The 24,421-nt window shown below is 37.2% G+C and overlaps 3 protein-coding genes across 4 annotated transcripts in view; all 3 read left to right on the top strand.

The window, feature by feature from the left end:
* LOC126368171 (ATP-binding cassette sub-family G member 1) overlaps positions 1 to 3,296 on the top strand; it is a 53,646-nt gene extending 50,350 nt beyond the window's left edge. For both annotated transcript variants that reach the window (XM_050012060.1, XM_050012059.1), the window contains one exon: positions 264 to 3,296. In XM_050012060.1, coding sequence (XP_049868017.1) covers positions 264 to 422 — 159 coding nt within the window. In that variant the 3' untranslated portion in view covers positions 423 to 3,296. The remainder of the gene's footprint in view (positions 1 to 263) is intronic.
* The window catches only part of LOC126368190 (equilibrative nucleoside transporter 3), a 418,002-nt gene that overhangs the window by 81,750 nt on the left and 311,831 nt on the right, over positions 1 to 24,421 (top strand). The window lies entirely within an intron of this gene.
* LOC126368173 (ATP-binding cassette sub-family G member 1-like) overlaps positions 12,425 to 24,421 on the top strand; it is a 67,547-nt gene continuing 55,550 nt past the window's right edge. The window contains exon 1 of the mRNA XM_050012062.1: positions 12,425 to 12,582. The gene's annotated coding sequence lies outside the window, so the exon portion shown is untranslated. The remainder of the gene's footprint in view (positions 12,583 to 24,421) is intronic.

The raw sequence follows: 24,421 nt of genomic DNA, 5'->3' as shown, positions 1-24,421 counted from the left end.
CACAAAGCGAAAGGGATTCGCTATAGCAACGCTATAATAACTGCACTCAAAAGTCTCCCTTTTTATTTATTTTTTAAACTCACCATAATATGACGGCGATACGGCTCACCATTATCATATTGGTCAGTAAGTTCGGTGACGTGTGGGTACTTAGGTCATCTTGCGATGGATGTATCTTTGACTACCCCTACCCCCTAATTGGGATAAAGCCGTATGCTTATCTTACGTTATGTGTGTAAACTCACCAATACCATCTCTTCCAGTCGTACTGCCACTTCAAAAACCCGCTGACTACCCTGGAGGAGCTAGACATGCAAGACGCAGACTTCACCTTGGACATCGCAGCCCTATGTCTCATCTTCGTCGTACTCAGGGTTGCCGCCTTCCTCTTCCTGCGCTGGAAACTCAAGTCCACCCGATAAGCAACAGCTAGGTGGTAAGAACGGTGCTTTGATGTTTTTGACTTCATTTCTCAGGTAGTGGATTTGAAATGAAAAAATGATTTCGACTTGGTTTTTTTGGAGTGGATTTGAGTTTATGAATCGATATTAAAAATCAAGTTTCTAACGGTATTTTATGAAAGTAATACGACAGAATACAATAAAATTCACATCTTTTAAATAAATGCCCTACGGTTAAAGAATCAAGTTGTAAAAGAAAAAGAAATTGGATACACAGATATTAAAGTCTTAACAATAAGCGATTCCTATTTCTTATTTTATTAATACAGAAAAGTTATAGCTTCAAAAAGCCTTTTCTACTAATGGCAACATTGAAATAATTTTCAATGTTGCCATGTTGCCACCAATGTTACCATCACAAATGTTGTCAAATATCAAAGCAAGACTTGAAAATCAAAGTTTTAACGACAAGGCACCGTAATATTTAGTAAATAAATAATTTACCTAGACAGACAAGGATGTTTTAGCGCGTGGCCAAAATGAGAACTAAGGCCCCGTCTTATGACAAACGTAATTTTTGACAGTTGTTATTTATAACACCACACCAGCACATCAGCGCCCTCCTGTAAATGTGTTCCACGCGACAAAACATTCTTGTCGGTATATAACCTCTAGAGAAATTATAGACGGGTATATTTTTTGTTTAATTTTATTATTGGGCACATCAACAGTACAAACGCGTTACAATCAATATGACACTTATAGGCTTGTACTAATACCATAGAATAAAGAATAATACTACGTACAGAACGGCAACTCTCCGCTCCCCACCAGCGTCTGAGCCAGGTTTACCTCACCCCCCTCGGACATTGTTTAGACTTGAATCGTATGGTGTCAGACGTCACACACACAGATGCGCGTGTACGATAATGTCAATGTGTAGTGTCTGTGTAAAACGAGGTATTTTGTATGAAGTGTCCGAGGCCGGGGTGTGCTAATGCATAAACCAATTACAGATGTGCAGAACTTTGGATATAAAAACTTAATGAAAAGGGATTATAACTAGTTTTTTCTTTGCCAAGCGCATGCGTTCTTGACAATTGTTCTTGTTTTGTTTTTTCTGTGACGGTACTGTTTTGGTATGCGTTTAAAAAGACGTTGATTTTCGTCTTATGAGTGTGCGACGGTCAGATATATGCTTGTATTCCGCACTTCCCCCAAAAAAGTCTCAGAAAAAATGTAGGGTAACGTTAGCCCAAACGCGATTCCCGTCTATAATTTCTCTGAAGTGTGTTAACAGTTATACGCAGTTATTGTGATAGACACATTGTTCAGATACAAGGTTAGGACGATGCCTTTTACTAAACTGTCGAACAATTTAATACATTCTTTAGCTGTAATAAAGAAGTTATTGCTTAAACATACTTCTTAAAATACACACACATATTTGCTCATATATAATTTTAATACCTATAAAAATGTCTACATTCAAACACCTCCCCCCCCAACCGACCACTTTCCCCCTCCCCCAATCCCGCTCTCCTCCTAACCCCTCTTTAGCTATGTCATGACATTTTTTGTTACTATAAGACTAAAATATTTCTTTTTGGTCAAATATCTATCGTATACAATACAAGTGCCTTTCGACTTTCTTGACAATTGTGATCAAATGTGATACTGTCACAGAATAAAAAGATTAATTTCCATTTTTATGTAGATATAGATATGCTACTTTTCGCTATAATTTATATTTATATTCCTAGATTAAGTTCAACGAAATATTTACTGTGCATGTTCTTGTGGAATCAGGGTGCGGAATAAATATTAAATGTTTCATTTTAATACTATTTTAGTGCCGTTTATTGCGATATATAATCTGGGCCAAAGTTCTTTTTTTAAATGTCAATTACGAAAAAAGAACACTAAATATATGTAACGTTATAAGATCTGAAACATTCGCCCCTTCATGAAACTACTAAAACCATATTTTACAGATAAATAAATTCCGTATTTATTAGGTCAATAAACTCGATCATTAATAAAATAAGAGAAATCAATCCATACAGCCTTGTCTGAATAATGTTTTTTTTTACAAAGTTTGAAAGAAGACTATTTATTTATAAGGGGAATGAAATATATCTTTTTTAATTTTCTTTCCATCGTCATTCCCTTGTCTTGCCGCTCTGGCTTGCCTCCATGTCAAGACTAGCGTTAAGTTTGCGAAGAAGCGAAGGGTTATGATGGTTACGCGACAAAAACATTACAGAAAAACATGTCACGTTTAAAACTATGTAAGTGTGTACTTTAGAACCCTCTCGCATTTACATATTTGACATTCAGTGAGTCTTTGTTTCAATTTTTCAAATGTGTTAATGAGACACGGTTGTAATATTTTTAGACGTGACCGTAGAACCTGTTGTTCTTAGTTACAATAATATATTTTCTGTATTTTATTCACCATTCTGTATGGGGTTGCCTTTTTTGTGTAAATTCTCGTGTCTGCTTTATCAACTATATTATTATTAAAAAAAAACAGTATAATTTTTGTGCCCTATATAACGTGGCTTGATTACAGTGACATATCTCTCGTCTCTTTCGCGCTAAGAGATGTACTATATCTCTGTCCTGTTGTCATTATACTCATGCTACGTTAAATAGGGTATGATTGTTCGCGTTCCTATCATAATTTCTGTATCTTCATTACTCTGTACTTTTAAAATTAGACTATAACCTGGGATAACGGTAATGTCTATTGTACTTAGCTTTAGGTAGAAGAAATACGGTCCAATATAATAAAGCTGATAATTTAGGTAGCTCTATGGTTCTAGTTAGTTCTAAATAATATAATGATGTTTTGTATAATTTTTGAATAAATGGTTTATGATTTTTTAATAACACGCATTTTATTTTTATTCTTGTACTTACTACATGAACGATATTACTCTTTACATTATCCCTATTATCCCTATCCCGATTTTGATGAAATTTGGTAGACAAATATGTCACCAATCTTAGTATAAGTTTTGGAAAACTAGCTGGTTCCGTTCACGTGCAACAGATGGCGGCACCATTCAATAATGCAGTCCTGAAACGCGCTATCGAAGTACACAGCGTAACATTGCTTCTCTTTATTTTGGTCAGATTAATAATGGGTGGAACATGTAATTATGCCTGGGTGTAATAAAAAGGGCCATCATTTATACCCAAAAACAAAGATAAAAGATGCATGTCTGTTATCCATGATGTTATAATGATATCGTGAGAAAACCCACATTCCCGAGAAATGCATTTTCGGAGGTATGTGACCAAACCTGTATTGAGCTGGTTTGCTCTTCGCGGGTTAGGTCAGATAGGCAGTCGCTTTTGTAAAAAACCAGATCTGTCAAATCTTCAGGTTAGAAATCAGAAATCAGAATCATTTATTCAACGTAATTATCATGGATAAACTTGTTGAAGGTCAATGTAACATTTTTGAATTTACGTAATTTCGCTAGGTATTATGGCTGAGGAGAAGAAATGACAAGAAACTGCAACAGCAACACATCTTTTAAATCAATAACATTACAAGTTATTTAATAACTAGAGGAACACATTAAATACCAGACATTTTTATCATTTAGGTACCTAATAGTCAATAATCTTATAATAAGCTTTTTTATGTACCTAAAGTAAGCTTCACATGCAAAAAAATGCATGCATGTTTTTGTTATTTTCTGACAAATTTAAAATATTATCTGGTTAGGTATTAAGGTATTAACCTTCGTATGGAGTATAGCCCTCTATGGATGTGAAACTTGGACACTGACACAGAAGGACAGAGAGAGACTCGAGGCCTTTGAAATGTGGTGTTGGAGGAGGATGGAAAGAATAAGTTGGACAGAAAGGGTTACAAATGAGGACGTGCTAGTAAGAGTAAGGGAAAAGAGACAAATACTGAGAATTATTGAGGACAGAAGAGGCAAGATGATTGGACACCTAATAAGACACGACGAATTCATTAAAAACATCATAGAAGGAAAGAGAGGAAGGAGAAGACCAAGAAGAGCTTACATGGAACAGATTAAAGAAAAGGTTAACGTCGTGTCTTATAGGGAAGTCAAGGAATTGGCCTTTGATAGACTGGAATGGAAAATGCTACACCGACAAGAGCGTGGCTCTTAAATTGCTGATGATGAGGTATTAAGGAAGGTATTGAGGAATCTTGTCTGGAAAGTCCCTCATCAAAAACTAAGTAAAGAGTAGGTACCTATATCTAATAGCAAGGACAAAAACTAAGGTAAAATGAAAGTATGTCACTCCGTAAGCAGGCAACTTGGATGCTGCTCACGCTCTGAACATCTAAACTGGACTCTAGCGCACATTGTCTGAATGTTTATTCCCTAATCAGACACAAATAGCTAGCCACGACGGAAAACCTTCACCTAGTACAGTTATAGAATATAATCAAAACTGGTTTTTAAAGCTATAACATAACAGCATCATGCCTTTATTCCTAAAGGAGTAGGCAGAGATGTACAGGCTCACCCCTTATTAAATGGGATTTAAAGTTAAGTGCGAGGACAGGGTAAGTATACCTATACTACCTAACACCCTGTACACCTATAAAGGGTGTTAGTGACACCGTAACGAATATTGATCGCGACGATTTAGCTCATCATTTCGAGTTAATATCAAGTAGAAATTTCGTCGCGAAATTCATGATATTTTCAATTAAATATGCTTTTGCAATGGGAAATTCCCCTTGATATTAACTCAGAATCTTCATGGCAATTTTTAACAGCGCAATCTATATATTTTTTTCAGAAACGTAGCCTGATAAGTCATTGCTAGTACGATGATGTTAATAGGTAGGTTAGGTATACTAATTATTAAGTAGGTAAGTACCTACCTAATAATTACGTTAATACTTATAATAAAATCTATAATTACGAGTACCTAGACTACAATTCAAAGCAACACAGTTGAGTTAAAAACTTGAACGCCTTGATTTTTATTATCTTTGAAATAGGGTATACATTAGCAATAAAGTTATGCTTGACATGTTATTTAAAATATCTTTATAATTGTAGGTAAGTAAGTAGTTTCTCAATTCAATTTTAATTACAAATAATAACGTCTGAATTGCAAGTGTTTTATATTTATTACTTACCCATATTATTGATACGCTTGACTACACTTAATTACCTAACTATACAATGAGGGTCTTTCCAAGATCTCTCTCTCTCTTTATTTAAGAGTCGGTGGAGTAGTCGCCATTCCTCTCTTCTTCCCGCCAAATCCTTCACCTCCTGATACGACATGACCTACACCTTTTCTTTTATTTGTTTCATAAATGTTCTCCTAGGTCTACCCCTTCCTCTCTTCCCTTAAATTTTTCCTTCTATGATGTTTGTTATCGTATCAGGTGTCGTATCAGGTGGACAATCATATTTTCTCTCCAGTTCTCTATAGTCTTCATTATGGTTATTTTTTCTTCAACTCTTACCAATCTACGTTCCTCAAAAACAATATAGATGGTGATGTACTGATTTTCCTTCGTTTAACCTTCTAATTTCATGGATAACAGACATAGTATTGCCAACAGCCAATTATCATACAATTCGACTGAACTTTGCTTGGCTGTCAAATAGTTAAACCCACGTTCATCCCTGGTTTATTTTTTATTTGTAAGGTGGTACATGTGCCAATTCTGCGTCAGTCTACTTTGAGGTCTGGACCTCCTCCCATCATAAACATTGCCTTCATCATGTACACGCAGTTAGCGGTTACATTCAGAACCGCAGAAACACTAAAATTGTGTTGTGCCTATCCATCCATCACCAATGCCCATCACCCATCCCATCAAATTTCAACTCAACCCACACAACATAATGTTGGTTTTTGAATGGAGTTGGAATGGGGACAGAAGTGCAACGTACCATGTCAATGACCATATTACTGGTAACATCTTGGTAATGATACCTGCCTAGGCATTAGTTAATTCCTAGATAAACATATACCTGTTATTACTACCTAAATTGCTTAGAAACTAGCTTAGGAAATAATGCGTCATTGTTTTTATAGCCAGTTGAAAAACGTAGTTGTTTATAAGTACGGTCACGAGCATTAATATGTACATATATACACTTTGGTACCATGTCACATTAACTTTTTTGACAAATTGAACTGTAAGTCTCACTAAATGTCAAATATGTTAGTGCGACAGAGTCCTAAAGTGGGTACATTATATTGCCCATGACTGTACAGGTAGCTATATAAAAGTAAAACCTGTTTTAAAATGCTTGCTTGCTTGAATAGCTTCCGCGGTCCAGTGGTTTAGCGTTAGGCTAATCGGAGGTCCCGGGTTTGAATCCCGGTGAGCACATACCATAATCAATCAATCAAATATACTTTATTGCACATAACTACATTTAAACAATCAGACATAACACATGAATACAGTACAATTTGGGCGACCTTATTGCTCTAGAGCAAACCACTAACTAATTTAGTTTGGTTGATTAGGCCGGCTCATCACCCGATTCCGAAAGTAAGATGATCCGTGTCAGGGGACTTCGGTGGCTCATTAATTCCCGGCCACGAGAGTTGCTGGGATTGGTAAACCACCTCACAACCAGTGATGTGCTGATCCTGGCCATATTCCCAAAGTTGGAATGTTAAAACTTTTTACTAGTAAGGACATAGGCTGCTTTTCTTTTTAAAATTCTTCTTTCTTACACTCTGATTTTATTTCTGATTGTATTCTGAGCGTGTTGACTGATAGGTGGGACTTCCCACTGCTAGGCCACTGGTTGCGCCTATATACTAAAGTGGACTTGCAGATACCGGTGACCAGGCGGTGGGAACCTGCTTATCAGTAATGTGTTGTGCTAATGTGTACGTTTTCTTTTTTTTGAGGTGACTTATTGTAGATTTGCCGCAGATGGCATTAACTACTTGGCCGGATTAACTACGGGTTACCTTAATTGTTCTATTACTAACACTAGATTAAGTTGTTTATTGTTTGTTACTAACCTCTATGGATCATGTCCAAAGTAAACTCATATATTTTTTTTATTTGCTTAAGAGTTAGGTAATAAATTTCTTTTTACATACATTTTGCGCATTCTTACTGCCGGTATGGCACATAACTGCTAACAACCCATGCGGTTGAAGAAGAAGCCACTAGCTGATAACTGTCCCGCGCTGTTTGAAAGAGCTTTATCTCACAAAGCTTTGGTCATCGCCCCGAATGCGAAAAAAAAAAGGAAATGATAAGACACCATGGCGTTTATTTTTGGCCGAGCAAAACGAACAAAACTGGTGTGAATGACGCAAATGATTATTTAGTTACCAACTTATGTATTATTTTCTGATGTCATGTGGTTTTTGAACCCTGAAAGTTCAACGACATAAGTTTCAGTGCAGTGCAGTATCTAATGTAAGTAAACATAACCCTAGGTGCTAAAGTCAAAAAAAAAATGGTGATTGGGCCGTTAGTGCGTTGCATTTAGAATACTTAGTTTTATTATTATTGTTTTTATGATTTTGGTTTGTTTTTCTTTTTGTTTTGGTAATTATTTTTTCGTCTATGTACTTATTGATTTCCGTGTGGTTTCTGTCCTGTGTTAAATGTAATGTACCTGTCTGTCTGTGTCTGTGGTGTCCGGAAGTAATAAATGTTTCTTTCTTTCTTTCTAAAGCTGAAACCAGACCAAAATTCTTACGATCTATTCAATTTCATTTATTTATTCCTTTTGTATACTTACATTACTTGCTTACGAAAAAGAAGATTTAACACGTTCACGTAAACAGGCCTTGTATTGAAGACTAAGCTCTATAGCACATACTTTTTTCATATAAATATGATTAACGTCTAACAACGATGTACCACACCAATTTCAAAATAAAGTTATGATAGTAGCACTATCGTCATCATACGTCGACGTTAGAATACGTTCAGTTGTATTATATCAATCAAATCCTATACAATTGGTAACAACGTTTAATCACGGCGACGTTCTATGATGTTGTTTGCTATTGAGTGAAATAAATCAAAAATATTATTGAACAACGTTTATTCACGGCGACATTAAATGACGTTCTGTCACGGAATATAGATATGATCGGAAAGAACAGAAAACAGCGTATACTCACGTCAACGTTCAGTAACGTTCAGCCTTAGTCGATATGGTAATAATTACAAACCAGGGAATAACATTAAAGCACTTCCACGGTGATAGACGTTCTGTGATTCGGCTGCAAGGTCCGACGGTGGGGATGGTAACGGCTCGCATGGTCCCGGGTTGCCTTCTTCGGCTGCAGAGTCCGGCGGCGGAGATGGTGATTGCTCACGTGATCCCGGGTTGCCTTCTTCGGCTGCAGAGTCCGGCGGTGGAGATGGTGATTGCTCACGTGATCCCGGGTTGCCTTCTTCGGCTGCAGGGTCTGGCGGTGGAGATGGTGACTGCTCGCGTGGTCCCGGGTTGCCTTTTTCAGCTGCAGAGTTCGGCGGTGGAGATGGTGACTGCTCGCGTGGTCCCGGGTTGCCTTCTTCGGCTGCAGGGTTTGGCGGTGGAGATGGTGACTGCTCGCGTGATCCCGGGTTGCCTTTTTCAGCTGCAGGGTTCGGCGGTGGAGATGGTGACTACTCGCGTGGTCCCGGGTTGCCTTTTTCAGCTGCAGGGTTCGGCGGTGGAGAAGGTGACTGTTCGCGTGGTCCCGGGTTACCTTCTTCGGCTGCAGGGTCCGGCAGTGGAGATGGTGAATGCTCGCGTGGTCCCGGGTTGCCTTCTTCGGCTGTAAGGTCCGGCGGTGGAGATGGAAACTGCTCTCGTGGTCCCGGGTTGCCTTCTTCGGCTGCAGGGTTCGGCGGTGGAGATGGTGACTGCTCGTGTGGTCTCGGGTTGCTTTCTTCGGCTGTAGGGCCCGGCGGTGGAGATGGCGGCTGCATGCGTGCACTTAGGCCACCTTCTTCGGCAAAAGGGTTTAGTAGAAGGGATGACTGGTGCGTGCGTGATTCAGGTCTGATGTTGAATGCAAAAACTGATGGAGGTGACAACAGCTGGCTTTGGTGGCCTTCTATATGTGTAAGCTCGATTACGAAAGATGAGGCTTCTAAATTTAGGTCATCTCCTATATTTCTGCTCAATACACTGGAATTGATCGAAATATTGTCAGAGTTTTCTTCGTCACTGGAATATTTGGGGTTGAGACTAGATCTCTTGCTTTTAGGTTCTGAAGAATTTGAATTGTTAGTATACGATTTTCGTTTACGAGTATTAAAAATGCTATCACAACTAAAACTGTCAGTTTCACAATCTTCTGCAGTTTCAGTGTTACTGCCAGAGTTATCTGAATCACTCGTTGTATGCGGCGCAAAAGCGTCTAGGAGGACCTAGACGCGCACAGGTGAACTTAATGAAAGGCGATATTTAGACCGATCGACGTGTATGGACGTTGCGCGGGGGGAAGTAGGAAAGTATGTAGTGATTGTAGTGCTCCGAAAGACATGAAAAAAATTTGATGTAGCGTAGCACTAGAGATTTGAAAATTTGATGTGTTGTAGCACAGTAACTGATCTGTGAAATAAAAGTACAGCTAGTCTACGTTTACTGACGTTCTGGTATTAAATAATATTTTTTATAAGACGTAATACCACGTTGTGCTGTAGAGATTATACCTAATTTCGTCGTACTATGACGTTGTTTACGTGAAAGTGTTAAGGCATTGACTAATATGTATAAACATAATATATTTATAGTACGTCAATGATGCAAGGACTAGAAATAAAGGTGTCAGCAAACCAATATCCTACTGGATCGTAAGTACGCTTTATCAGAATTTTCACTTTTATATGGAATTATAATCATTATTTTACAGAATATCTAAGTTCGATTTTTGTTTTGTTCATTTGAAGAACTATAAAACTGAAAATTCCGACTGCGCGTACTTGACCAACAGTGCGGAAGGATTTAGGTTTGATGCGTCTTCTTTTCCTAAGTAAACATACAAAAAAAATAAGAAGATGGTTTTTCAACGTAGGAAAACATCGTGAAATAGTTTCCTAATGTATGTAAAGTGAAAAACACCTCTAGTTAAATAGGTACTTACTTTTAAAAACAGCAGGTTTTTTTACCTTTGATGCGTTTGCTCTTGGCCTCAGACTTGCCCGAAGGCATTGACGAGGCCTAAGATGGAGCGAGCTCGCCCAGAAGGTGCCTGTTACTTAGGTCAGAATGTTACGAGCTTCGGTACTTGTTCGCTTCACCTTTCTATCGACTCCGCGACAGGATATGCCGTGAAGTTACGTGACGAGCTAGTTAAATTATGCACCACTCTGTCTTCCGTAGACATAATGCGCTAAGACTAGAAAAAATACCTCATTCACAGATAAATGTTCATAAAGTAAGTTACTGGCATAAAAGTATGGCCCCCAATTTAAAAGAAACCCAAAAGAATGGCTAGTGGACAAGTGTTTTGATGGCTTGCATGAGTACTTCGGCTTAACGTATTGAATGTGTCAGAGTTTATTCTGTTGAAATTACCTACAATATCTATTGTAAGTACCTCCTAATATTGTACATCCGCAAAGGGCAAACTGTTGATACCTTCTAAAATGTAACACCAATTGGTGCTAATTCCTGTAAACACTTATCCGCCGAAAAGGAAAGGGACGGGTAATGGACAAGCATATTTATGGAACACACGTCAATTTTAAGCACAAATGTAAAACAACCGTCTAAAAATTTTACATTGGCCAAAAAAATAAATTAAATAAAAAAAAATATAATTTATTATATTATAAATATATTATATTTATTTAATTTTTATTATTTTTATTTGGAGAATAAATTATATTTGATGTCTACCAAGCAGTTTGAACGAGATCCTTTACATCGTTTTGTCTACTCCCAATCCTGCCTAAACGCAATTTAATCTGTAATCTAAATTATCTCAATTATTGTAAGTAATTAATTATCTTAATTATTGTTGTTATTATTGCATCACCACTAATATAAGAGCCACGCTCTTGTCGGTGTAGCATTCCTCTCCATACTACTTATATACACTATTACACACACACACACACACACACCCACGCATGCACGCACGCACGCACTCACGCACGCACGCACGCACGCGCCCGCGCGCGCACACACACACACACACACACACACACACACACACACTTTTACTTATTGTATTATAATATACATTATATGCTTTTATACTTTTTGAAATTAGGATTATTATATTTCTTGTTAATTCCGTCATTACATATCACTTTAGATATCAATTTAATACAACACAATTATATCGACAACAATTTAAAAGCCATTTTTATCACTTTTACGTTTAGTGAACATTATCTTTCCGTGATTTTTTTAGAGTGAAGTTCGGTTATATGAGTTTCTCGCGGTAAGCAAGCCCGTCTGTGTGTTTCAATATATCTTTGTATCAATTTTGATCTAAATCGGTTCAGTAGGTGAGGCGTTAAAATTTTCACGAAATCAGTTACTTATAATATAACTACGAATTTTATAAAATAGAAGAATACAAACAACTATTTAACAAATATTACAAACTTAACAAGTAAATATTATTAATCTTAACATTACAAATAATTAAAACTATTACTAAAACGAAAAAAAAAAACAAAAAGAAACAAAAGTAGACGCAAGTAACTATTAAAAATCTCAATTAAAAAAGCTCAAATAATATAACTTATATGTATATGTTATTGTTATGTACTTATGTTTGTTTGAGGCTCTGTCGTTTAAAACCTCAATCATCCTACTGTACAATTTAACAAAAAAGTTTCTAAATGACTAAACATGGTAACTGTATAGATAAATACAGTATTTTATACAGTATATATACAATACTAGTATTTTATTTAGCCATTTAGATATTACGTTTCGGAAAGGAATTACGATACCTACCTATTCGGTCAGAATTCCGTAACTCGGTTCACTAACCATCTAACTGTAACTATAGTACAAGTTGTTTAGTATACAGCTGTGAACTAAGCTATTTGAATGTAGCGAACGGACGCAGTTTCGACCGGCGCGCAGCGTATGCTCGACGCGTATGCGTGAAGTGTTATTTTGTCCAAAATACGTCGTGAAAATACTGAATTAATTATACATGATAGTGATTTATAAACTGGATTTTTAAAAGAACCTCTTGATTAAAACAGGTATTTATTTTATTGCTTTTTATATGCATGTTTATTTTAGTGTAATATTTTCGTAAATGGGACGCGCTAATTTCGAATATAGTTCAGTGCCGAAGAGCCGAATGCTTGTGGGTGTCAAGTTGTAGGAATATAATACTTATTTAAGATATTGTGCGGTCGGTTGTGTAGGTCTGTTTAGTTATTTTGTTTCTAAATGTACATTGGTATACATTGTTTGAGGTTTAGGTTAGGTTTAGATATTATTAGTATAAAATACCTGATTTAACGCGGTAAGAACCCGGTATTATTATTATTTTTTTAAAATTACCTGCATTCTAAGTGTAACTCCTCCACCAACCCGCAGTGGAGCAGCGTGGTGGAGTATGCTCCATACCCCCTCCGGTTGATTGAGGGGAGGCCTGTGCCCAGCAGTGGGACGTATATAGGCAGTTTATGTAAGTGTAACTAGGTATGTTAGCAATTGAATAAAGATATTTTTGAGTTTAATGTTTAGTTACACATAGATATACCTACCTAATAACAAAAAAATAGAAAATCTTACAAATATTTGTAATATACTAAATAAGTGCCTACCTAATATTTACAAAAGACACAAAATAAAAAATATTTATGCGTGAACTTCAACTTTTTTCATACCTATTTACCTACAAGGAGGGTAGAACTGTGTACCTAGTAAAATAAATGCTTGTCCAAATTAAATGATTTTAGCGTCAAAACAATTGCATTTGACAAATCATTACTTATTATAATAAATATCATATCTGACGAAAACATTTCTAAAAAAAATATAATTTAATTACTTAACTAAATTATTACTTATCTACTCTAAGTTAAAACGATGAATTGCGTTACACACTCTTTCCTTATTAATTATTTCTATTACCTACTTTAATTGTTGTAATAACAAAAGGTATCTGGTATAAAATGAGGAAAGACATTTTATATTAAAACAGAACTGTCAATAAACCTATTTATATTCAAATCTTATTAATAAATACATACATACATAAACTCACGCCCGTAATCCCTAATGGGGTGGGCAGAGCCACAAGTAATCAAGACAACTTGCAGCCACTGTTGATACGATGTCGTAAGCGGGATATGATGAACCTTATGGTGATAAGGGATCAGCCTATCGCCCATAACATTAGTCCATCATGTTAGAGGACACAATCCCTCTGTCGGTTTTTACGACATGCCCGGGAAGACATGCAGCTGAACGTTTTCTATGTTCTAAATGTTTTCTGTGTTTTAAATCTTATTAATATTTCATATAAAAATAATAAAAATCTTCCTCCATATAACAGGCCTAATACAAAGCATACTCCATCACGTTGCTTCACTGCGAGTTGATGGAGATAGGTGTATATCCAGATACGAGTTATCTTAGTAAAGTTCGTTTCTTAAATTACCCAACAGGGAATCGAACCAGCATCATTTTGTTTGACGGTCAAACAGTCCGGATTTTGAACCACAGAGCCAACCTCCGTTCGTAAATCATGATTTTCTATTTCCGTGAAATACTTTTAAAAGTAGTTTAATTTACATAGGTAATTACGTACTATTGAGCTAACTTACATTTTGTGTGAATTATAAATCAGATAAGGTCAATTCAAATTAATTTAAGTTCATGTTTGTCACTGTATAGTTAGGTTGGTACCCCCGTTAAGCCGTTAGTCCCGGTTGCTACTTACTGATGTAAGTATGTAGTCGTTACATGAGTCATGTCAGGGGCCTTTGACTTGGCCGGGCAAATAGGAAGCACTGAGGGCTCTCCCCGGTCCCACGTGAATGGTTTTATGTCCTTCATCATCATCAGCCGTACGACGCCCACTGCTGGGCATAGGCCTCCCCCAAGGATCTCCACGACGATCGGTCCTGCGCTGCCCGCATCCAGCGGCTTCCCGCGACCTTCACCAGATCGTCGGTCCACCTTGTAGCGGGCCTACCCACTGAGCGTCGTCCGACATGTGGTCGCCATTCCAGAACTTTTCCGCCCCATCGGCCATCGGTTCTCCTCGCTATGTGTCCTGCTCACTGCCACTTCAGCTTTGAAATTCTCCGAGCTATGTCGGTGACTTTAGTTCTCCTGCGGATCTCCTCATTTCTGATTCGATCGAGCAGGGAAATACCGAGCATAGCTCTCTCCATTGCCCGCTGAGCGACACCGAGCCTCCTCACGAGACCCATAGTAAGCGGCCACGTCTCACTGCCGTAGGTCATCACTGACAACACGCACTGGTCAAAGACTTTCGTCTTGAGACACTGAGGTATTTTGGACGAGAAGATATTCCGCAGCCTATTTATGTCCTTATGACGCCTAAATTGTTAAAAAATATCATTTGTCGAGAATACCAACATTATCTACATTATAAAAATAAATATTGTGTTTAAATCAATTTCTTTCAAATTGGACATAAAATACATTAAATTCGATAGTCGATAGCTTTAAAAATAAAATATTTTTCATACAAAATTTTACTCCTATTTCATCCTAAAGGGTAAGGGTTGTTTAGAAAAATAATTAAATACATTTCAATTTATTTAAATAATGGGTATTTTCTAGTAATTTGGAAACCCTACTATTAAAACAAAAGTTTCATACAAACTTTGCTACCCCTTTTTATATCCCTTAGGGGTTGAATTTTGCAAAATCCCGTCTTAGTGAGCACCTACGTACTAATAGGAACAAAATTTGAGACTCCTAGCATTTGTAGTTTCTGAGATTTCGTGATAAGTGACTTTTTAAACATATTTAGGGAAGAACTTGGGGTCTAAAAGGCTTCACATGTTTGCAATTCACCTAAGAAAGCAATTCCAACTGGGCACCCTCAGGCCTGTTGTCTTAAACGTTGTATCGGGTGAGAGCCTTCAGCGCTCCCCATTTGTCCGGCCACGTAGTTAATGCCATCTGCGACAAATCTACAATAAGTCACGTCAAAAAAAAAAGCTCTTTGACATTTATTTTGTTTACATAGCGCATTTACTTTAATATGCGCAAAGGTCAAATTGTAATATTGCTTTTTTAGATAAATTGCCTCGATGTGGCCTTTCTGAGCCTTTCCTCCCCCCGCCGTGCCTAGCTTTTTTTTAACGTGACTTATTGTAGATTTGCCGCAGACGGCATTAACTACTTGGCCAGAGCCGTGCCTAAAAAGTGGGATTAGTTATTAGAAAAAAAAGTTTTTATTTGTTCTAAACATAGAGCGTTGCAAAGTACAATCATTTGTATACTTAATAAAAAAATGGATGAAAATATGACCTATGCCTCAGAAATTGGATCCTACTAAATTCATCATCCTGATCAACCTGATCATATTTTTATTTTTTTTATTACTCTTACATATTATTTTGACAGTGAATTAAACTGGGCAATAAGGTAACTGGGGGGTTAAAAAGGCCACATTTAAGCAAGTCCCCTAAAAAGCTATATTGCTGTTTAGCTGAATTGCTTTGATGTGGCGTTTTCAGACCTCAGGCTTTGCAATCTTGTTTATCTAGAAACCTAGATAGTAACTTGACGCGAATCTATTTTCGAACTGCACATTAGGCAACATAGTTATAAACTCGAAATAAGTAACAATCATATTGCAGTCGAAACTTCACTCGAATCCAATGCAAAATAGTATAGCTGAGTATAATATTAAGGGGCAAGTCACAGGGACTGTAACCTGGAACCTGACAGAGGGCAGCAGTAACTGTCAGTACTATTCAGGACAGGACAGGAGTCCTAGTATGGCTTTGTAATAGACTACTCTGGGCGCCATCCCACTTGCGTCAGAGCACTGCGGGGCGGAAGGCAAAAGGGAAACCATTGCCCTATTTTTCCCTAAAAAAGTAGCATGTAAAATGCTGCACCGACAAGAGCGTGGTTCTTAAATTGATGATAATGAGTATAATATTATTTAAACACGAATACTATACAATATAGTAGAAGAAATAAGTCAAGGTTTTAATAACATTGACGGCCATATATGACAGGTTGTCGGTGTCCGAAAGGTACAATTTTGGTCAAAATTTTGTCAACTTGTTTTTGACTTCGCTTTATAAAAAGTTACGTTTTTTTTTTTCATAATTCGTATACAAAAACATAACATAGAGTCACGCTTCTATCCTAGAACGGGTAGGCAGAAGTGTGCAGGTAGATATAATACAACCACTCTTATCCAGCATTGTTTTAAATTCCATTAATAGGAAAAATAGGGCAGTGGTTTCCCTCTTTCCTTGCGCCCCGAGGTACTCTGTCTGACGCGAGTGGGATGGCGCCCAATTGTTTATTTCAGAGCCGTACTAGGACTCCTGTCCTCCGCCTCTGAGTAGTACTGACATTACTGCTGCCTTCTGTCAGGTTCCAGGTTACGATGTCCTAATGGATAATTGTTATAACCTTTCTTACGAATGATTCCATTTATATGGGAATTGTATGGGTATTACAATGTTTATAGAACGTCTATGCAATAAGTTTATTGCAGTTATACTGCCATAGCATGTCTGTCTGTCGTGTATGGTTTTAATTTGATCGTGTCATGCAATCTAACTGGCTTTATTAGCTTAGTTGGTGGCTTTATTAACTGGCTTTAAAATACTTCTGCATCCTATCTGTTGCGTGAATATTCAATAGTTATTATATATTTTGATGCCGTTTAGCGACAAAAGACATAACTAAAGGTCACTATGAGCAACATACAAATTGATTTCTTATTTGTACCCAGTGGTATTAGGTTACGTATAATAACTTTGCTGTAAGTATCTACTTTTTTAAACTAGGGATTTCATTTGTCAGTGCCTAACGCTAGCAACACAGCTCAACCCGGTGATGCTGGCGCCCTGCGCTGGCAACACCTCGACCGCGCCACACGTAACCGTTAAGACGCGTAACCCAATCCATAATCTAATTTTAAAATAACACTTATATGTTTGTAATCAGTAATTACGCAAGTATTGAATAATAAATATTTTTTCAAGGCACAATAATTTATTTATTTATTTAATATTACACTTACATTTGCAACATTACAGATATATATCCATTGCGTAACAAACAATATCCATATCCCAAGAACTTAAAACTACTACACATTAATATTTATATTATTATATATCATTGGACAGTACTAACAGGCATCAAAGGTTCAAATACTTTAACACATTCACTCAACAAACATAAAATCGCACTTCCAAACAAGTCGCAATGTGGTGCGGACGCAAGAACAGAGTTGAGGAGAGTACAGGCACGCGGTACCGGCGTGTTCTGATGCGCGCGCGTACGCGCAGCTGGCTGCAGCAGCTAAACATTTTACATGAACCGCCAACCAGCGCGTTCATCATTTATAATCGCCTAAACACTTTTAACACTTGATAAGTTTAAGAAATTCTAAATTCTTATGTGTAAGGACAGATATCAATTTATCTATGATCCAAACATGATTTGAAACTCATTAAGCCGAATTCAGTGGTTTGAAGCCCGAGCCGAGATTCAAACCCGTGATAGTACGATAGAGGTCACGCGTTCTTTGGATTTGAAAGAGTGAGTTTATGCATTGTTAAGTACTCTTTATGAGTGGTCTTCTTCTCTTATATCGTGTGGGTTGTGAGGTGGGCTACCAGCCTCATCAGCCCTGGTGTCAGGGTTACTATTGAGCCAAGGGCCCCTGACATGACTCATGTAACGACTACGTACTTACATCAGTAAGTAGTAAACGGGACCAACGGCTTAACGTGCCTTCCGAAGCACGGATCATCTTACTGTCGGATCTGGTGATCAGTCAGTAATGTCCTAACCAAACTAGGGAACAAAAAGTAACTTTTGTGATTTGTGATATGTCCCCATCGGGAATCGAACCCGAGACCTCCGGATCGTGAGCCCAACACTCAACCACTGGACCACAGATGTCGTTATGAGTGGTTGTGTTACTTGGTAATTTTTAGGTAATTCTAATTAATTTCCTTAATGTTGTAACTACTCATGTATTTCTAACATATTTCGTCGTAAACTGTTTAAAAATACGGCTTTTGAAGCCAAGAAATTTAATGTGCTCTCCGAAGCTGAAAAATATAGATGTTAAGCCGTTGGTCCTGGCTATTAGTCGTAAAAACACCTCCACCAACCCGCCGTGGAGCAGCGTGGTGGAGTATGCTTCATACCCCCTCCGGTTGATTGAGGGGAGGCCTGTACCCAGCAGTGTACATCATGAAGTTAACATAACATAATATAGGCTCACGACTATATCCCAATGGGGTAGTCAGTGTACATCCATCGCCAGATGAACTAAGTACCTATACCTGACCGAGCTTTCTGTTAGACCAAGGTGTTGGATGGTGCGCCGTGTCGCCGTCTATTATGGTCGAGCCAACTGTGTTAGTGAAATCTACACTTAATATAGATAAATAACCCATTGGTGTAAGTCCGGGTTCAAACCGGTGCTCCCCTTTTGAGAAGCAAACCGGTGTACCACGTGAATAAAATCATCACTAATTTAAGAGCCACGCTCTTGTCGGTGTAGCTTTCTTTATGCTACTTTTTAGGGACAAATAGGGCAGTGGTTTTCCTCTTGCCTTCCGCGCCGCAGTACTTTGACGCGAGTGTGATGTCGCCCAGAGTAGTCTATTCGAAAACCGTACTAGGACTCCTGTCCTTCGCCTCTGAATAGTACCGACAGTTACTGATGTTCTCTCTTAGGTCAGCGAATAAAATTATATTTTTTTTTTTTGACGTGACTTATTGTAGATTTGCCGGAGATCGCATTAACTACTTGGCCGGAAAATTGGCGCTGAGGGCTCTCACCCGGCACAAAATTTAAGGCAACAGGCCTGAGCGTGGCCAGTTGGACGCGAACCTCAGCTCAGGGCATCGTCTGAGAGGAAGAATCTTAAATATCAATTTACATTTATTTGACACACAGTTCAAAGAGTTGCGTGGTAGAAAGTAAACCAAGACACAACAGTACTACGGGTGCTCGGACAACTTAGTAAATCGTGCTACAGGGCCGTTTTTAGGCTCCCTAATGATACTGTTGTGTGTGGGGCTGGCCGTGAGTTAGTTTCTGGTCGGTTTATTTTAATTTTTGTATTTCGAATTGACAACATTTCATTTTTACTAAGGTGCCTTAAATCGAAAACCATTTCGAGATATTTCTATGATTTACACAAAACACATTTTTTCAGATTTTTTAATTCAGTAATAATAGAAATATATTGAAAAATCTACGAGGTCAGAAGAGGAAGGCATAATAAGTTCAGACCTTTACATAAAAATTATAAAAAAAGTAAATGTCATACATAACATGACACTTTGATTGCGACTTGTTTTAAATACGCATGCAAAGGTACATTACATTATACTGCCTTCATTCTATCAATGGCAGAATCCAATTTTCAAAAAATATTTTTTGTAACTTCTAGTGGAAAAATCTTGAAAAGAAAAAATACGTGTCTTCTATTTAAACAAGTACTTTCGAAATAGCACAAAAAAACCACGGCTTAAAAATTTGAAATGTTGTCAATTGCGGATAAAACCGCTTATTTCTCCCATCAGTGTCGCTACTGTTGAGTGTTCTTAAATTTTGAAAATTTCCTCATACTATTTGAGTAAACAAACATAATTGTTTTGGTTATATTTTTACACTATAACCATTTGCGCAGCGTTTATCTAGGCTGCATAAGTATTATCGGACAGAAGAAAACCTGTGTCTCGTTAATTTTCGGCGGATAAGAAAATGACAGGTATAACTTAAAATATAATTTATCACCAATTGCCCCGATTCCTGCAGATACCTCCTAATTTCATTTTGATGATTGACAACTGTTAATTTTAAAATTAATGAATAACCCGGACGAATAAAATAGACATCTCGCTCATAATAACATGCAATTCTTTTGACGTGTGTTGTCAACTTAATTCTGTCGGGTTATTGGCCTATATACAATTTCGGAGGAGGTTTTTTTTTTGCCTAAAATTGACGTGTATTCCATAAATTTTATGCCCGTCTCGTTTACCTGTCTCTTTCATTTTCGGCTGTTAAGAATATGACAGGTATAACTTAAAATACACTTAGATATATAAGTTTGCTGTTGTAATTACGAATGTTGTGTGTACCTGTAATTGGAGCACATATACAAAAACTAATTTAAGACTTGTATTTTATAACTTTACAATATGTGTACTGTTGGTATACCTATCTAAATAAATAAAATAAACTTAGATGGTGTGTACTCGAATCAGCACCATTATGTTACTATAGTAACATGTTAATAGGTATTAAATGGGTATAGGTACAAAAGCAAGCAGATGGCAAGAGGGAAACCACTGCTCTATTTTCCCTAAAAAGTAGCATGGAGAATGCTACACCGACAAGAGTGTGGCTGTTAACCCTTTCACGGACGGAGACCATGGGTCATTGATGGTTCATAATAAGTAGTATGACGCCTGGGAATCCGAACGTCCGTAGAGGTTCTGTGCTTGAAAGTGTTAAATTAGTGATGATAGGTACAAACAATAGGTACATACTCCACCAACCCGCAGTGGAGCAGCGTGGTGGAGTATGTTCCATAGCCCCTCTGGTTGATTGAGGGGAGGCCTGTGCCCAGCAGTGGGACGTATATAGGCAGTTTATGTAGGTACAAACAGCCAGTAGGCACCTAACTTCTAACCTATCGTGTTGCGGCGCACCTCTACAATACCTACTTTCGACGGCCCTGGCTGATAAAATAGTTTTTCTACAGTTACTTATACGAATACATACACACACACACATACACATTCAAACAAACACACACACACATTTTGAATGTTTATTATACTTTTATATGAGTACGAAATGTGGTTCGTGGGGGGAGACCAGGATCCCAAGATACAGGGTCAACCTAGTTTGGGCTCCTGTCTTCTGCATACGGTCCCAATTTAAATACTTTTTTTTTTTTTGTTAGTATGGTAATTTATAAGATTGTTTGTAGAAGAAGAAATAAACGTTTTTTTTTTTTTTTACTTATATTAGCGACGCAGAGAAATTTGCCCACCAGTGCAGAGCGTGCACTCACCTTATTCTCGGGTTCTAATGACTTCTAATCCCACATTCAGCGCTTATCACTAGTGTTACTGATTATCTTTTATTTTCCTGAAGTGAGAGGGCCGATTTACCACCTGTACCATCTAATAACCCTCAACTACAATGCCAGTTGGTGACCGCTACTGTCGCTCTCGCATCGGACTTTACAGCCATTTTAAAAGCTACCACAGAAACGCTGTTTGAATCATCTGATATTTTTTTAATGGTAATAGGTTCGCCCCTATTACATGGGACTTAAACAGCTGGCGACAAGTGTACATGATTAATACTCCTCCGCCTACCTCTTCGGGGATACAGGCGTGATGCTAAATAAAAAAGTGACAAAATCTGTATTCAAAAGATAAAAGAACTTCTAATTAATAAATTTTACTACAGCACTAGTGAATACCTTAATGATACTGATGTTACTATTTTCTAAAAGCTTCGTTCTCTCTTTTAAACTTCTATTTTGTGCCCGAAAGGGTCTGTGATATGAAACTCATCATGTAACTTACAAACTTGTACACCATCATAGTATGCAAATAAAGAATATTGAATAATGTATAATTGTCTGACTTGAAAATTTTCACAAGGACATCAGCAGTGCGGCATAGGACACCCAGGACGCTGAAAGGTGTTCTTTTTTAAAAAAGAAACAAATGTCAAGGTTATTTTTTGCGAATCTTCTGACAGCTTACGTCAGCAATTGTATAAATATTAAGTATAAAATTCAGAATAATGTTTTTTTTTTCGAAAATTAATGTCGTACGGTGAAACCGGTATATTTAAAATCGATGCGACATCGCTTAAAAAAACCAACTGTGTCTAAAACGTAGATATAAATTCAAAAAAAACCTCCTAATCCAAATAAATAATAATGTAAATCTAAGCTCCTCAATCGAATCGAAAATGATTATCGAATACAATTTTAGCGTTCAAAGGGTAAACCAACATTTATTCAATCGGGAATCGAATCAGTTACTACAGTAAGATTACTTGTACTTCTTCTTCTATCGTGTGGGTTGTGAGCTGGATTACCAACCTCATCAACCCTGGTGTCAGGGTTATTACTGAGCCGCCAAAGGCCCCTGACATGACTCATGTAACGACTACGTACTTACATCAGTAAGTAGTAACATTGTACTTACACATTGCAACATAGTTATCATCTTGACTTGATTAAGATTTATAGCAACTACAATAAACAATAACGGGTTAAAAAGCGGCCAAGTGCGCGTCGAGCCGCGCGCAGTGATGGGTTCCGTGCATATGCCGTACTACAGAATGTTCATGTTGTAAAAACTCTTTCATAATAAGGACACTGGCTGCTTTTCTTTTTCAAATTGTTCTTTCTTGTAATTGAAAATTCGTGACTTTTTTAAGTTTTACTAAATTATTTTCGATTCCATACTTTTGCGACGGAAAATTCCACTTGATATAATCACAGAATCATGGTCTGAATAATCCCTCAAAGTTTTCGTTACGATGTCACTAACACCCTGTATAATAGTTTAGAAACTGTGAACTAAACTAAACGCTTTACCTCGACTACTTTATAACTTTGAACTGTATCAGGTGACAAAGTTATCAAGTATTTCCACCTACTACAAAATATATTGTTAAAAATTCAACTAGGTACAGTCATGAGCAATATAATGTACCCACTTTAGGACTCTGTCGCACTAACATATTTGGTGAGACTTACAGTTCAATTTGTCAAAAAAGTTAATATGACGTGGTACCAAAGTGTATACATATTAATGCTCGTGACCGTACTCTGGTGTTATCTGCCTAAAAGTTAGGAAATAAGGTTCTGATTACAAAAGTTTTGCACTTTTTTGCCGCGAAAGGCACATCGCCGGTTCCACGATCCGTAGTTGTAACAACTTAAGTTTTCAATAGAGTTTGTATATAATTTTCCTTTTTATTTCTCCAAGTACATTTTATAAAATAACATGATATATTATGGCATCACGACTATATCCCCAAAGGGCTAGGCATGGTATGTAGTATACACACCTGCTCGCCGCAATGTTTAAGTCCCATGTATGCATTGAGAGATTTTCTTTTTTTTCTTTTTTCCTAGCTACTGGATAGATGGGGTTGAACTTGGCAGGTTACTGCATGGAACAAAACGTTATTTATTATTTGTTTCTCCTCTACGTCACAAAAGTTATGTCCTGAAAATAAAGAAAAGAACAAGGAAAAAAGAAATCAAACATTTATTAGTTCGTGGCATTGCCAACATAACCAGTAACATAGTTAAGCGTCATCTAACGAGTTATTGAGAACTATTTTTATTTTTTAATTCTAAAAAAGGAAATATCCCATTAACCGTAATAGGCACAAATTATGGAAACCATGTCAAATCAATCATCTAAGATACAAAAATGAATTCAAACATTTACCTAATAAGTTGTTCAAAATTCATTCTCACTTTGTAGTTAGGTGGTCACATAAAAAAAAAAAAACATATTTAAACAGCCCATAGTAATAAACAGTACAACTAGTTCAGTACAACTAGTGATAATACTTACAAATTAGTAAGATTATTATGTGCCTACTCACTCAAAAATATTACAGGCTTATGCATGTATGTATAACCTAATGATTTGTGGTAATTAGTGTTCGTTGCCTCCAGCATTGTTAGGTAAACTCCAGTGGAGCTTAGCACGCGTTTCGCAATAAGTATTTACAGTAGCTGTGTCTTATATATATCTACATAACAATCTATGCAAGGTCTAGTTGCTAGAACGCTCAGATCGGGTTTGATTCTCGGTTAGATTCTAGATTCG

Source organism: Pectinophora gossypiella, chromosome 7 (genome assembly GCF_024362695.1).
Source record: "Pectinophora gossypiella chromosome 7, ilPecGoss1.1, whole genome shotgun sequence".
NCBI lineage: Eukaryota > Metazoa > Arthropoda > Insecta > Lepidoptera > Gelechiidae > Pectinophora > Pectinophora gossypiella.
The sequence above is the reverse complement of the archived record's forward strand: the minus strand, read 5'-3'. Positions and strand labels throughout refer to the sequence as shown.